The sequence below is a fragment of the Stylophora pistillata genome, chromosome 14, assembly GCF_964205215.1.
Source record: "Stylophora pistillata chromosome 14, jaStyPist1.2, whole genome shotgun sequence".
Lineage (NCBI taxonomy): Eukaryota > Metazoa > Cnidaria > Anthozoa > Scleractinia > Pocilloporidae > Stylophora > Stylophora pistillata.
The window spans coordinates 13,745,501-13,762,493 of NC_142532.1; the positions used below are offsets into that span (position 1 = coordinate 13,745,501).

At 39.1% G+C, this 16,993-nt stretch overlaps 1 protein-coding gene and 1 long non-coding RNA gene across 2 annotated transcripts; both read left to right on the forward strand.

Annotated features, from left to right (window-relative positions):
- The first annotated feature begins 2,843 nt into the window (after positions 1–2,843).
- Positions 2,844–3,985, forward strand: LOC148716653 (uncharacterized). Its single transcript, XR_015995152.1, has 3 exons — positions 2,844–3,085; positions 3,294–3,321; positions 3,895–3,985. It is a non-coding gene; the product is annotated as an uncharacterized LOC148716653 (long non-coding RNA).
- Positions 3,986–5,189: 1,204 nt separating this feature from the next.
- LOC148716654 (uncharacterized) lies at positions 5,190–15,677 on the forward strand. Its single transcript, XM_088744506.1, has 12 exons — positions 5,190–5,673; positions 5,909–6,188; positions 7,094–7,274; positions 8,905–8,988; positions 9,256–9,474; positions 10,092–10,202; positions 10,781–11,063; positions 11,478–11,766; positions 11,964–12,186; positions 12,598–12,881; positions 13,753–13,933; positions 14,301–15,677. The coding sequence occupies exons 1-12, from the start codon at positions 5,214–5,216 to the stop codon at positions 14,688–14,690; spliced, it is 2,985 nt and encodes a 994-aa protein (XP_088600632.1). The 5' UTR covers positions 5,190–5,213; the 3' UTR covers positions 14,691–15,677.
- The last annotated feature ends 1,316 nt before the right edge of the window (positions 15,678–16,993 follow it).

Genomic DNA, 16,993 nt, shown 5'->3' on the forward strand with positions numbered 1-16,993 from the left:
AGTAAATGTATAAAAGCTGGCTTGTGAGAAGTACAATAGAGATTTGCCCGAGGGCTTACCCTCGTGGCTTGCTGACTGAACTTTTGGAAGCTATGATGTGACGAGGCTATGACCTTTTGACCTTGCGATATCCGGAGAGAAGAAAGAGAAGAAAAAGACGATAGCCGAGAAGGGAAGAAGATAAAGAATACAGAGTTCACTATGAAGTCCTCCGGAAGAGTTTGTGTACAAGGAAAGAATGCGATAAATCAAGAAAGCCAAGCACTGTGGTCTTCAGTCGGCGGATGTTGGAATTGGAAGTTGATCAAGACGACGAACACTTACACGGCATGAAGGATTGTAAGCCTGCTTTATGAACTGCTTAACTTAATCTTTAACCTAAGTAAATTAGAAAATGTAAAACTAATTAAATAATACTTAAAATGGGTAACTGCTTGTTGTTACATTTTTGTTGCGTGCCATATATCGTACTCGGGAGTCTATTTTCATATATGCTTTGTTAGCGGACATTTGTTGGTCATTCGTGCACGTAACAATTGTTACGAGGATCGAATTATTTTTACTGAATCTGTCACGCAATCCCAGACTTTTCTAGAATTATTTATAGTCTGTAATATTCCAGAAACTTCTTTCATGTGACTTAGCAGTTTCCAAAAATAGTACAACTTGTAATACGCTATAAATAGTAATAGAACATTCTAGAGAACTAAAGTAAATGTATAAAAGCTGGCTTGTGAGAAGTACAAAAAAGATTTGCCCGAGGGCTTACCCTCGTGGCTTGCTGACTGAACTTGTGGAAGCTATGATATGACAAGGCTATGACCCTTTGACCTTGCGATATCCGAAGAGAAGAAAGAGATGAAAAAGACGATAGTCGAGAGAGGAAGAAGATAGAGAATATAGAGTTTACTATGGAGTCCTCCGGAAGAGTTTGTGTACAAGGAAAGGATGCGATAAATCAAGAAAGCCAAGCGTTGTGGTCTTCAGTCGGCGGATGTTGGAATTGGAAGTTGATCAAGACGATGAACACCTACACGGCATGAAGGATTGTAAGCCTGCTTTATGAACTGCTTAACTTAATCTCTAACCTAAGTAAATTAGACGATGTAAAACTAATTAAATAATAGTTAAAATGGGTAACTGCTTGTTGTTACATTTTTGTTGCGTGCCATATATCGTACTCGGGAGTCTATTTTCATAAATGCTTTGTTAGCGGACATTTCTTGGTCATTCGTGCACGTAACAATATGGGGTGAAGTTTAGGTCTGGGAATTTGCTTGAAAATGGAAATAAAAATCAGTGAAACTTACCACGTGGAGATTTGTTGTTGGCCAGCCGTCTACCCATCCTCGGAGACCGAGGGGCTGAGTCGATTTCAAGTTAGGGCATGAAGAGCCCCTGGGGACATTGCCTTACAAGACTAGTTCCAAACGGTCGCAGTCGTTCTGCCATCTGATTGGTGCCAGAAAATCTTTGTGTTTTTCTGCCCAATCAGAGTGAAGTGTGCTTTAGAGTCCTTTCGTGTGTTTTAACACGGACATATACTAGTAGCCCAGTTGCTCGCTACGTTTGTTTGGACCGTGCGACAGAGATTTGCTTGAAGTCAAAAGTTTCAGTCTCAGCACACAACGTAAGAGAAATCGATCAGATTGTCCGCGAAAATCTTACCGGAAATTATACTGAATACTTTCGCAGGTATCACCAGAGAACGTGTTTTAAAGTTTGCGAGGTTTGTATACCACACGATGGTTGCAGTCATTGATATTTCGCTTTAAACGATAAACGAGATTTAAGCTTAAATCTTTCTAGATTTTTTGCATAATTTGCTTTGACTGAAACTTTGCCAATCCCGTGAAGTTATTTCGTCGCACGGGCCACGCAGGTATGTCGAGCAACTGGTACTTGCGCAACTTTCTGTGCATGTCAAAATCTAATCTCATCTTCGCTCGATAAAAAAGAAAAGCTAAGCGTGGAAACATTTGCTTATTAGATGTGGCTAGATGACCCTGTACTACTAAGCTGACATTTGCAATAAAGCAAACCCGCCCTTTCCATCCAATATTTCTTGGTCTTTGGTTTTGTTTTTCCCACTGAAAACAGCATCGGATCGATTCCCAATGATCAAAGGTATTTAACTTGGTCTTCAAAATTCGACAGACTGAGGTGAAATGACAATGACCAAGGGAATAGAGGAGAATCCGTGGCCTACCTAGCTCAAGAATTTCAACACTAGATAGCAGTCGAAAGATTAAGCTCTTTCCAAACCCCTTCGGTAACTGCCCAAAAACATCTCTCCTTCCCACGATGTTCTCGTTAATAAGTTTTTGTTCAGATTTTAATTAGCTAACCGGAAACACAGCTAAGCTTTCTCTTAGTAGTTGCTGGAGGTCGTTTACGAACTTAACGTTCTCTGCAACCTTGGCCGTATTGTGAACGACTTTACTACTCAGATTAGATTTTGGCGGGTAGAGAAAGCAGAAAGCTACGTAGGCGAAAGAGCCAGTAGCTCGACATACCTGCGTGGCCCGTGCGACGAAATAACTTCACGGGATAGGCAAAGTTCACGGCAAATTATGCAAAAAATCTAGAAAGATTTAAGCTTAAATCTAGTTTAACGTTTAAAGCGACATATCAATTGACTGCAACCATCGTGTGGTATACAAGCCTCGCAACACGTTCTCTAGTGATACCTGCGAAAGTATTCAGTATAATTTCCGGTAAGATTTTCGCGGACAATCTGATCGATTTCTCTTACGTTGTGTGCCGAGACTGAAACTTTTCACCTCAAGCAAATCTCTGTCGCACGGTCCTAATAAACATGGCGAGCAACTATAAGCAACTGGGCTACTAGTATATGTCCGTGTTAAAACACACGAAAGGACTCTAAAGCACACTTCACTCTGATTGGGCAGAAAAACACAAAGATTTTATGGCACCAATCAGATGGCAGAACGACTGCGACCGTTTGGAAATAGTCTTGCAAGGCAATGTCCCCAGGGGCTCTTCATGCCCCAACTTGAAATCGACTCAGCCCCTGGGTCTCCGAGGATGTGTAGACGGCTGGCCAACAACAAATCTCCACGTGGTAAGTTTCACTGATTTTTATTTCCATTTTCAAGCAAATTCCCAGACCTAAACTTCACCCCATATGTTCTCTCTATTTTAACCATGTTCATGTGACACAAATAGTGATCCTGGGTCACCTGTGGAACAACAAGTGAAGATTTTATTGGAGGGGTTTTCACGTAGTAGTTGAGTTCAGAAGTTTAGTTCTACTCTGATCCAAATTGCAGGTGTGACAGAAATCTGGTCTTTTGAGAGGTGAGTGTCAGAAGGTCAGGCAAAGGCTGCATAATATTAGAAAAACAATTTAAGTTGCGTAAACATTCCTTTAAGAATTAAATTTAAAATTCAATCTTCGCTTACATTTTTGACGATACAGATATTGTTTTTTTTTTTCATCATCATATCATCATTGGATCCCCTTAGTTCAATCTCAATTATACCAAGACTCCATTTTAGCTTCAAAATACACGACTGTCTGCTCAGTTTATAAGAAGAGGGGAGATAACTCATAGGACACCTTGTGGCTCCAAACAATTTCCACTTTTTAAAACCGTTTCTGGACAGAGAACATATAATTTTAGATTGAATTGTTTCCTTGTATATATGGAACTAGTGAGATGATTCATTTAACTTCGTAAAGCAGCTTAGTCATGCCTTTTAAACACAGATTTAAAGTGAGCTCCAGGAGCAGTTCTGGCAGTCATTAAATGGTGTAGTCTCAAACAACTGAGTTGCACCTCTGTGCTTTATGTCGGGTGGCTCTGAATCGGCCTCTTTAGCTTGTAATCACTCTATTTTTTATATTTACATTGCAATTTTTTTTTACAGTACTCGATGCATGGTGTTGTTAACTTTAATTGTCACTGAAGAAGCCCCTATAAGGAAGGGGTCAACAGAATAAAGCTTATTTTCACTTTCATCTTTGCCTTCGTGCTGCTGTGCCCTCAAGTGACACAAATCGTTAGTCCACATTAGAACAGATGCATGGCTGCCTCCTCAAAATGCTGTCACTATATTAATTTTTTGGACAATTTGACCTTTATACAGCACAAATCTTAGCTGCAGACATATGTTGAGATTTTAAGAAAATACATGACCTTTTTTTAAAAAAATATGTCTCTGCAGTTCTTCTGTCATTCTTAGTTCTAATGTACGCAAAGCACACAATGAATTTATAACTGTATACACAGAATGCTAACAATAGGTGGTGTTACTAAGTTAAACCTACCTGTCTAAGAATATAATCTACTGTTTTATCTTGATCACAATTGCATGATAGGTGGGGTAATCCACTTGGTGGGTTGCCTGGTGTTCCAGGCAGAGTAACCCATGTCAAATTTGCCATCCCAAGGTGGGGTAACCCACCTAGCTGGGGTCATGTTCATGTTACACAAACAAGCATGCCAACAACCTCACCCTGGGACCCTGGGATAGTGGTATTGTAAGTAAAGGCGAGTTATTTTTTACTACAGCTAGGTGGGTTACTGCACCTGCCTGGGGTCCCCCACCTTCATATAAACAGGCCCATATGTTTTATTCTTATATCCATAGTTTATCTCTTTTTTGTACATGTATATATTTTGTTCTTTGAGGGCCCCTGGCATATTATTTTTTAACATTTATGTGTAATCCTTATTGAATAAAGACATTACCTAATTAATTATACTGTCTTACTATTCTACTGTAATGTCTCGTTTAACCATAACCAGGTGTAGATGACAGATAGGGACTAACTACAATGGTGGATCCAGACCTTGAGCTAAAAGGGGGGTGCTTTTTTGTGTGTATGGGTACACCTATCAGCTTTTTTCTCCTCTGCATTATTTTTTTATCCAAATTTAGGGGGAGCCGGGCCCCCCAGCTCCCTCCCCTAGATCCGCAGTTGGACTAATCCATCCATACAGGTTTCCTAGTCTGTAGGATTGGTAACCTCTCAGTATTAGTCACAATTGCATGGTCATATAAGTGCTTCAAAGTTGGGTAGCAGTGATGCATTGATTCTGAAAACATGCTATACTCAAATTGCTAAAATTTAGTTCTGCTAATAGTTGCTGGCCTTATCTGCTCAACCAATGAGCAAACAAAGACAATTAAGACAATAATGTTGTTTCTTTCAATGAGGTCTATACATAAAACCCTTAATTAACATGTCCACCATGCAGTGGCTTTATATTGGTGTTGATGTTGGTGGCACAAACACTGATGCTGTGGTCCTTAGAATGAAGGAGGTGCTTTGCTCAGCTAAAGTTCCAACCACTGAGGATGTGACTTCTGGTATCTCTGAAGCCATCCAATCAGCATTGAGCCAGCTTCCAGAGGAATATCAACCCAATCCAACTCAACATGTGACTAGGGTAAACATTGGCACCACTCATTTTGTGAATGCTGTGGTCCAGAGGAAGTTCCTCACCAAAGTGGCTGTGCTAAGGTTGTGTGGACCAGCAACTAGAGCCATCCCACCTTTGTGTGATTTCCCTGCTGATCTGAGGAATGTTGTTGGTGGAATGCACTTTTTCCTCAATGGAGGATTTCAGTATGACTGTTCATGTATAACTGATGTTGATGAGGAAGAAGTGAAGAGGATTGCTAATGAAGTACACTTAGCAGGTCTGTGGTCTACAATTCACTTGAATCACCTTGCCTTCAGTAATAATTACTACTTGATTTCTCCTTCTCTGAGCATCATTAATTTCACTGTTGGAAGAAGGATGCATGCCTGCTAAATTGTGGAGTGGATGAGCTCACATGGACATGGGGCTATACTGAAATCCTCTTTCTATTATTGTTATGTTTATTTCAACATTCAAGTGGTTTACCTGATGTATCTTATTGTGTTCTTAAGGAATAAGAAATGCAGTCATTGTTGGAGTTTTCTCTCCTGCCTCAAAAGAACAAGAAGTTAAAGTAGCTGAGATTATCAGATCTGCCCATCCAGATATGAGTCTGACACTCTCTCATGAAGTGGGCTTGATAGGCTTGCTAGAGCGGGAGAATGCAGCTGTTCTTAATGAGAGTCTAAAGCCACTTTGCAAAAAGACTGTGGCGGCATTTTGTGAGGCTTTGACAACCCTTGGCTTGAAATGTCCCTTTTATCTCACGCAGAATGATGGCACCATAATGAGGTACGTTGCTTTATTGTACCATTAACTTTGACTGAGAGTCATCTTGTTATTTAGTCACTGGTGGTCTTTATTTAGTCACATGATATCTTTTGAAAGTACATGTACACAATTTCAGTGTATAGGGAGATATTCTTATAAGTATTTTGGATCCTCAGTTTTAGGTACACTCATAGACGGTTATGTAACTATTAATTGGTATTTTAATCCTGTTTTGGCTTTATGCATTACTGCAGGTTTCTTCATGATTGTGCATACAGTGGAAACTAAAATGTGAAAACATGAAGACCAGCTAATTCACACTTACATATGTTGAACTATGATAGAAGAGGTTGTTCAGATATTGAGAGAAATTGTTAATTAATATTTAGCCATCCAGGAGGCATTCAGGAGGAACATTGTATTTTTTTTAATAATACATGTGGGGTAATCTGCATTCTTATAATTTTATTGAAAATAATGAGCATAATCTTCTAGATTCTCCTAAGACCATTAGTTTTATCAGCTGTCAGTAAGTAATAATTATAATTTTACAATCACTATATGTTTAACAAATCTCCTCAAAGATTTATTTTTGTCTTTGTCCTTTCTTTGCTCAAAATGCCAACTCTTACATGTATTGATATTCATGGGGGATAACATGTATTAATATTAACCAGTGCAATTACAGTGATTCTTAAGACTCTTTTGAAGTCTCAGGGCTTTTTGTTTCAACTGCTCCAAATATCTAAAGTTTATTGGTTACATTTATGTAAGTAACATGTGTGAGACAAGCTGGAAGCTTGCAAAGTTAGAAAGTTCCTCAAATTTACTGTGGATTTTATAGACTTTGTGTTGTATGAGTTATTTCCATGTATAGGAGGCAGTATACATGGAAATAACTTATGTCTGTGTATTTACTTTTATAGTGCAGAGCAAGCTCTACACCTTCCTGTGTTAACATTTGCATCAGGCCCAACAAACAGCATGCGAGGAGCAGCATTCCTGTCAGGTGTGCAAGATGCGATTGTTATTGACATTGGGGGAACCACTACTGATGTAGGAGTGCTTAAAGGGGGATTTCCGAGACAAGCTTCTGCCAGAGTTAAGGTTGAGTAAAATTTCGAAGACTGTAAACATTAAATGTCATATTTACAGTATGTTGTGATTAAATTCAGGAAAAACTTGAGAGTAGTAATCATTAATTATAACAATACACCTTGGGAGTTTAGTTCAGTTATGCTTGAATTTGCCAAGGCCGGTAACCTAGCTAATATGGAAAAGTTATGTAATAAAGACTGCCATCCTTGTGACAGGTCTCTCAATAATGTAGATCAATTATTTATTTACTTTTTTTTTTTTAGATAATCTTAAGTTAAAGTTAATGATCAATTATTAAGTATTAAGATTGTGACTCGTTACGGGGAGATTAGCTAATTTAGATAGGGCCATTTTTCTGGAGATTAATTCTTAAGAAACTGAGCTCAGCCGTGCAGTTTTAAAATTGGAGCATATTTCTACTGTAACACTTTGGAACAAGTTCTCGAACATTCTAATTGGTGGTACAGTAATGTTTTTTTAATATTACAGAAAAATTGATTTTAAATTTGTAAGCTGTCTGTCTTTCTTTACTAAAAAATACCGCCTTATACTTCGGCCGTACAACTCATAAAACACGCATAAATAACGACAAAATAGTTTATTGATGAACAAATCTCACTGTCTTAATACACAACAATTCAACTAATGCACTGTATCACTGTATCTTACCTGAAAAGAAGACGTATGCTTGGAGAGATTTCACTTGGTTGCATGTCCTCGTCAAACCGGAGAAGTTTCCTTGACAGATCAATCTTTTACGAGACGTTAGGTTACGATATCGCTTCGTCTGCCCCATATGGAATTTGCTCGCCCTTCTATTTCGAGCAAAGCAGTTATGTATCTTGTAAAGAAAAAACTAGAGGTTATATTTTGGCAAACTGCTTTTCCGCCGCTCTGTGATACTGCGGCCTATTCCAAACTCGATCCATTCAATTGATTTATTCCGTGAACTAAAAGCTGATCACTGCTCTCAAGCCATTTCATTTTATCTCCACGTAACTAAAAAGAACCAATTGTGATGAAAATTACATTACCTTTCATTTGACCTTTAGGATGGTTGCTAACGCTGGGCCTCTTCTCTGCATCCGCGCCATCCGGCAAATAACGTAAACCTTCTTTGGACTTCAAACTTCCTTTGCGTTGATTAGGTCGCAAATTAGATCTATCTTTTCAAACTTTTATCTAATCGAAGTAAAGGCACGTTAACACTCTTAAGACTTTGAATCCTCGAAAGCGACTTTTCATGTAAACATCGACGCAGAAGCGAACATTTGTAGCAATTTGCTCTCACGCGATGACGGCTTTGTATTTACAATAGCACCGCCTCGCGCGCCAACGTCTCGATTTTACAAAATAACCAACGTTAGACTTACAGTGGATTATGAACCTAACAAATTAAAATCAAATTGGAAACAATAGGTTATTTGAACTGTGACCTGAAATGGTTGATAGTTAATACTCAACCTACTATTCGTTCAGACTTGCAGCCCCGCTAAGCGATAGGGTTGGCTGTTTTCTATGTCTGAGTAAAAATCGGTTCACTGGTTAGATTATCAGCCTTCAGCTATTACGGATATTTTAGACTAGGCTTTATTATATTTTAACTCCATGTGCATCATTTACTTGTAAATAAATCTAGATTGGAGGAGTTAACACCAACTTCCAAATGCCTGATGTGCTAAGTGTGGGACTTGGAGGAGGATCAGTCATAGAACAGACGCAGGTTTGTCGTTAACATTGTTAAAAAAAGGTTCCGCAAGAAGGAGGGAGGCTCTATTGTTAAAAGTATATTTAAAAAAAAAAATACTGTCATTGTACGGTGAGCAGTTTTAATTCATAAAACGTGATAATTTAATGTTCATTATATGCATAGGTATGTGCTGATAAATGTGTAGCCTTGCCAAAGCTTTACCCACGATCACAGCAAACTCAAGATATTTTCCCACAAATAATTAAAGGAATGTTACAACATAATTTTTTATTCCCTCAGGAGGTAATCACAGTTGGCCCATCAAGCGTTGCATACAAGTTGATGACTGAAGCTTTGGTTTTTGGAGGGAAGATAATAACATCTACTGACATAGCTGTTGCTTTTGGCTTCTGTGAGATTGGAGATAAGGAAAGAACTAAGGACATTCCAGAGGTTGTTAAGGATGGAGCAATGGCGGAGATCAAGAGAAAGATTGAAGCCGCAATTGACTTGGTCAAGGTATCTTATAAATGTCATTTAAAATACATATAAATTATACAATCATTTTATATTTTTTATAACTTTGTTAGCAGCAATAAAGTTTGTAGCCTGGCTTAAAGGCTTATTACGATTTTTCCACTGAATTCCTATTTCTGCTCAGTATGACCTCTCTTCTGCATATTATTTTAAGAGAAACTGAATGCATTTCTCTCGGCCAATCAAAATGAATAATTTTGGCTGCCGATGGTGTAGTTGGCGGCTGTGTACAAATCCAAACACGAGAGCCTGCTCGCAGGCTCAGCAGACGGCGATGAGAGGTTTTACAGGTGATGGTAGACCGCTGGAGCCTCTGATGTTACTAAGTAGGCTGGTAACAGAAGTTAAATTTTATGGTTGAAAGCAAAGAAAATGCTGTCAAACTCAATTCTATTTTTCGAACACAACCAGGTTAAATTGATTTATCCATAAGATTGAAATTATTATTGGCCGTCAAGAAAGTAATGAGGTAAGATTAGTTGGAAATCTGAATTTTCACTTCCGACTATGCTTGATCGGATGAAAGTTTACAGCGTGCAGGACCGTAAGTACTGGGTTAGTAATGAGAGTATTAATGCCGATCCTGTATTCGTAAACAGTTCAGCGGTGAGAACCAGCCTGTTATCCTTGTTGGTGGAGGGAGCGTTCTTGTGGATTTGTCACAGACATTGAAAGGAGCATCAAAAGTATTTTGTCCTCCAAACTATCAGGTAAAAGTCAGTTTTCGTTGATAAGAACAGGCATATCATTCGCTCTCTCTTCTACATCCTTTCCCTGGACTTGGGTCACGTCTTCTGAAGTCATTCATGATGAAAAAGTCATATCTTGAATCCACAATGAAAAATGTCAACTGGGTTACTTATCATAGCTCTTTTCTCCCCACGCTGTTTGCTATCTTGTGAGCTTGAATGTGAGAATGAGTCACTGAATTAATGAAAAAAAGACTCAGAAACTTCATTCACGATGAAAAAGGCATATATGTTGAATCCACAATGAAAAATGTCAACTGGGTTACTTAACCCTTTTCTACCTATTTGGTAATATCAACTAAGTTGAATTTGTAAATTGGCCACCGTAAAGAGTTAAAAAGCTGACGTTTCGAGCCTTAGCCCTTCGTCACTAAACGGATGAACAAAAGACGCAGAAATGTCATTCATAATGAAAAAGTCATATCTTGAATCCACAATGAAAAATGTCGACTGAGTTACTTATCATAGCTCTTTTCTCCCCACACTGTTTGCTATCTTGTGTGTTAGGAGCGATCATTTGTGTACCATTAATGCTATAGGTTGCAAATGCCGTTGGCGCTGCCTTAAGTAAAGTCAGTGGTACATTTGATCATGTAGTCACTTTGAAAAACACAACCCGTGAAAATGCATGGGAGGAGGCCGAGCGAGGGGCGCGTAAAAGAGCAGTGGAGGCTGGAGCTGACGAACAAACCTTGGAAGTGATCGACAAAGAGGAGGTTCCGCTGGCTTATCTGCCTAAAAATGTAGTACGATTTTACCTTAAAGTGGTTGGAGATTTGGCTGAGTGCAAAGCAAACAGCATTGATGAATTATCGGAGATGGGTAATCATCACACTACATGTCTGCTACAAAAATATAGAAAACTTTCTTGTAAAGTAGAATATATACAATTATAACAAAACTTAGATACAACGAGTGCTATGATTGGTAAAAAATCTATTGCATTTGTACTTGCATACCCATAGAAACCTGAAACTTCTCGTCCTGTCAAATGGCACCACATGGGGCGAACTCCCCGATTTTAATTTTTATAAAAGCCTTCGATTCTTTGATTTTTCTGCTTTTGTCGTGAGATAAAAATAAAAATAATTCCGAGTAAGTAAACAAAATTAGCCTCACAAAAAGGCATCTGCGATGACGTCGTTTCTTGGGATCACCAATCAGTATCTTTAATGGTAGCCAGAGAGCAGTTAATATATTTATTATTCTAATTACTAATTTTTTCCCTTTTCTTAGGATTAAAGATATCTAGCATCTTATCGAGTGAAAAACTTTCACCTTTCAAAGAAGTCTCTGAAGAGGCACAGCAGTCGAGCGCACAAGACGAGGACGCCATTGTGTTTAGTGATCCGTATGTAGACCCGGCAACAGGTGACTGGATTCTGAACAAATTTGATATCGAGTGTATCGCCATCGGAGCAGGTATCATGGGATGTGGTGGAGGAGGCAGTCTTTATCTTGGGAGACTGAGAGCGCTGGAACTCATTAAGAATAAGAAGGAGATTCGTGTAGTGCATCCGAACAGGTGAGTTGAGGATGATGATTACAGGAATAAGGCTGGCGTTGATGGTGAAGAAAATGTGAATGTTTACTTAATAACTTCATGGGGAATGTAAGTTTGGGAAAGGGGGAGGCGAGGGAAGAGCAGGAAATTAAATGTTGGCAACCATTGTTTATGTACTGATTTGAAAGTCTTATTTCTTTTCACTTCCTTTGTTTCAGACTGGGATCAACTCCTGAATTGACGGGTAACGTAATAACTCCAGCCTTCATGGGTGCCCCTGTTATCTTGATTGAGAAGCTTTTTAGTGGACGAGAAAGTATCTCAGCTGTGGAGGTAGCTTCAGCAATTTCAAGGGCTGGTGGTGCTATTAATGAACATGACAATGGGGATGGAATCAGGGAAGCGAAAGATGTTCAAGACTGGATGTCTTCTAAAAGTGAGGTACAGGCTGGAGAAAGCTTTCTGCCATAGACTTTTCCTGGATAGTTTAGCAGTTCGCCATGCAAACTCTAATAAACGATCCTTTTACAAATTGTGCAATTGGTGTACTCTTGAAGAACAGCTTACCTGCTGCCCTGTTGGCTCAGGTGTTATAGGTGAAAACTGTCTTGTGCGAGGGTAAGATATGATCATTAGACTAGACCAACGCTTGAATTCTGAATGAATTAGTAGAATTTGCTACCTTCGGATTGACATCTGCAAATATTTTCGGGTCTTTTCGGGGAATACTAATAAACTTCACCTTTCACCTTGCACTCTTTTTAAGAGGTATTGGTATTTTATTTCACAACTTTTTACAGCAAAGTCATGTCTTCAGTTCACTTTTTTCATTTTTTATTTGCTTTCAAACAGCTTGAATCGAAAAGCAAAGTCGTCGCAGTGGTGTGTGCCGAGATAGTAGGTGCCAACTCTATCGAGCCCTTAGTGGCTGGTGCAGAACTGGGACTCCCCATTGTGGACGCAGATGGCATGGGGCGAGCTTTTCCTGAGTTGCAGATGTTTTTGCCGTTTGTTTATGGCAGCCTCCCATACCCTGCAGCTGTGGGGGATGAGAAAGGAAATGTAGTTGCGTTGACCTTTGCAGAAACGTCAAAGCACTTGGAAGGCTTTCTAAGGATTAAAACAGTAGAGATGGGGTAAATAAAGAACTTCCGTTTTGCTAATAGTAGAAATTCAGAGGCTACTGTGCTGTTTTCCTTTACTCCTTTTCTTTCATTCCGTAGTTTAACATGAGCTTCAAAAAGTCACGCGTGATTTGTGCAGCGTATTTTGTGCGGCTGGAGCATGCTAGGAAGCTAAATGTTCATTGTCTGATTTGAATTATCAGTTTCTCGTAACACAGCGGTGAAACGTCGGACATGCGCAAGGGGATCCATTTTTGGCCGGTTGCGCGTCAATTTACCGCGAAATACTTAAAAAGAAGACAGGAAAAATTGCTGTCTCACAGGTAATAGGAATTTGTTAAAGGAAACTGGAAAACTGGAAGCTTTTCGAACACAAAACTCATTAAAATACGGAGATACCTTTGATTTACCAATCTGTTTTGAGCTTCACCAAGAAAGTTTAGGATTTTGAAACACCTCGACTTGACTTTTTGGCTTAAGTGGTTGTTTGTAATTCGTTCTTGGTTCTGAGAAAGCACGCTACCAAGTCATTAGAAAGTTCGCATATACGCTGGCGTTTGACTGTTGTGATCTTGTGTCTTGGGCCAAACGATAAATTGCTTTTTGTGAAACTTGTAGAGGACAGTTGATCTCTTTACAATTAGAAAGAATACCCAAAAATGTGAAATTAGCGTCTTTAACACCTGCTGATGTTAAAGGCATGATAAGAGAGAGAATTAAATCTGTTGTCATTACAGGTGTGATGGGCACTACTACCTTTTACTTCCTATCTACGTCGCAACAACATTGTCTCTTTTCTTTGTAAATAAATTGTGCTTTTTATAAATGATGTTTATAATTATTCTTACTAGTGTTATTATTTTTATCATCATTTACTCCTCAGCTGTATGGTTGGCTTTACATTTGTCCTCGATTGGAAAGATGTGCAAGAAAAATGTGCTTTGCATACCTTGAGTAGAACATGGCGCCTGGGGAACACTGTGCTTCGTGCAAGACACAATAAGGCGTCACCCGTGGATAGTATTCTTCAGCACGAAAATGGGAAACTCTTAATTGTTGGCAAGGTGCGATCTTTCCCTCTGCCTTCGTTTTTGTTCTTTGTTTTTGTTTGTTTCTTTGTTATTTTTTCGAAGCGTCGTTTATTAGTAATTCGATAGTAACAGTAAGGTTGATCAAAGCGAATGGAAGGCTGGCATTTCAGGTGTCTTTCCTTTCGCCAGTCAAGAAGTGTAATGCCTAACAATAGGAACAGGTGCACCCTTAAATTTGATCCGTCTGGTGTTTGTTAGGCTTTCGGTCAGATTCTATGACTTTTGTACTGATAATGTTGTTTTGTCCACCGACTTGTTGGGTAAAACAACCCCTGAAAGCCTCTCAAAACCTGTGCAGTAATGATAATTTGACATTTGGGGTTTTTTTTCTTGTATATAGATAGCTGATGTTAGCCGCGTAACTGAAGGCGCCTTTAACAAAGGAAAGTTAAACATCGAGGGCTCAGGGAAATTTATCGATCAAAGCCTCAGCATAGAATTTCAGAATGAAAACTACGTGGCGTTCGTCGCCAAACCTGACGGAACTAAGAGTATTCTGGCCACAGTTCCTGATCTGATCACCTTAGTTGATGAAGATACAGGCCAGCCAATCACAACAGAGGAGGTTCGTTATGGTCTCCGTGTGGCTGTAGTCGCCATGCCCTGCTCTTCATTGTGGACCACCCCGCAGGGATTGGAAATTGGCGGCCCCGTGGCGTTTGGTTATCAAGATGTTGTTTACAGCCCTGTGGACTCTTACGAGGAGCACGCTCCCATCCCTAGAGCCTGACTGATTTTTTTTTCCTTTCCCTTTTTAACTCGAAAATGGAACAGTGCATTGCACGAATGCAACGAGCGAAGTACATTTTTAGGCATTTAAAGTGAAGACTCGCAAAATTTTGCACAAAGTGGTTAAAAGAAAAAAACTGGTGTTGATCCCAGTCAAAAAATATTTTTAATAAGATATGGCAGTAGATAAAAGCATTTAGAATAGTATGATGGCAAATTATTCAAAAGAATACTCAAACAGTTAGTTTTCGAAGGATGTTACTATCCTAAAAAGTCTTTTAGGTAAAAAAAAATAATGAAAACGTAGCTTTGATGATTGAGAATTAAATCGTCTTTTTTATGTAATGCTTCGTCGTCTGCAGAGTAGGACCCGATTTTCATCAGCAGCACATGTTTAGTTAAAACCAAGTTTAACTAAATGAAAATCAGAAACGAAGAACTAGAAAACTAGACATTTCATAAGATTCAAGAAATCACTAACTTTTCCTTTCAGGGCGTTAGATTTGAAGTCAACAAAGTTCAGTTTAAGGAGGGGGGCATTGGGGCCTCTGGGAAACCGCAAAACCGGAGAAAAAACTGACGAAAAAAGGCAGTAAAACCTAAAACCGCATGCAAACCTGACAAAACCGCTACATTTTCACCTTTAAAGGGGTCAAAAAGGAAAAACCGAAAACCACATCAGAGTTTTTGTGAAAACCGAATGCAAAAACACGTAAAATCCGCAAACTGCTCTGAACATCAAAACCGAACCTTTTTGGCCCAAAAACCGAAAACCCGATCCAAAAAACAGTCAAAAGCGAAAATCCCAAAGCCCCCCTCTTTAAGTAGCTTATATCAAGAGAACAAATTGAACCATGTTTATCAAAGCAGGTTTAGCACATTTCTAAGCTTTAATTGCTGTGAATGGAGTATAAGAAAAAATCTTGCGTGTGTACACCTACGCCACTAAGTAGCCATAGTTGCAAATAAAACGTTTTCACTTCTGAAAGTGAATGATTCGATACCTTAATAGCAGCATAGGCTGAATTGCTAAGGTCTACAGTGTTACTAAGGTTGAGATCGGATGTCAGCATTATCAGGCGCCTCTGGCAGCCGCTTTAGTCCATGCAACTACCTCACCTTTTCCCCCCACACATCTCACCCCAGGGGAGGATATCCATCACACAGTAATCTCGTGCGTGGGAAATTAACGTCTCCTACCTCTAACCCTGCAGGAGACGGGACCTCCATTTATTCGTCCTTATCCGAGAAGACTAGAATGTCTATCCATTTCATTGATGTTATCGAAAGGTACTTTTTTTAAAAAAAAATTTGCCATAATATATTTTTACACCAACAACGCCGAATTTGTTTCTGTCGCTTGGACAAAGATATTCAGTGAGACCGCGGCTTTTTGGCTTTGAAAATCATGAAAAAAACTTGAAATAGTTTTGGGGAAATTGAATATTTTTTTAAGCCTGAATTTGAAAACAGAATGGTGTGGGTCTGACCTCATCAGAATAACGGTGATTTTCTTAAAAAATCGGAAGAGGAGACAAAACAAATTCCGCGCAATAATATTATCACAGGTGTCACTTCCTTATAGGGCAGTACTGAAACAGAAAACTTAAACTGCATATCAGAAGGCTCAATGAGGAAACTGATGATTTTAACAGGTAAACTAGGTGTGGCCTCTTGGAAGGACTTATGAACGAAGTTGAGATGTAAAGTATTCCTTCCAGATAACAAGGCTTATTAGACTATGGAACAGCATCTCGTATAAGCTGGTTTTACTTCAAGAATAGTTTTCAGTAAATGTTTATTTAAGAGTTCCAGTCTTTCGCCTCAAAAATGCCATAAGAAAGTCAAAAGCCTTGCCCCTGCCGCGTTACTGAATTGTCGCTAAGACGTGCGAAGAGATTGTGTTAGTGGTCGCCGAGTTTACTGGGCTAGAATGGTTTGATGAGTGCTTTGTAGAGAAAAAGAGCGAAAGAAACGTTCACACGGATGGTAGATTTGCACAAAATCATAGCCTCTCTGTTATCTCTGGTTAATACAGGTGTTCTAAAACAAACAATTGTATAATATCAGACTGGTAACGTTCTATTATTATTTCACATAAATACTTAGCGTCCGCACAGCTTTAGATTTTAACATCACAACTTTGTTCACATGCTGATGTTAAAGGCAAACGTTTCCCTACTCTCCCAATTGTATCATTTGAAACTCGGGGCACAAGATTATCACAACAAAAACGTTGATAACTTTCTCGACGAAAACCGAAGCAGCTTCTGTAACAAATTATAGTTTCTCTCATTAGGATCA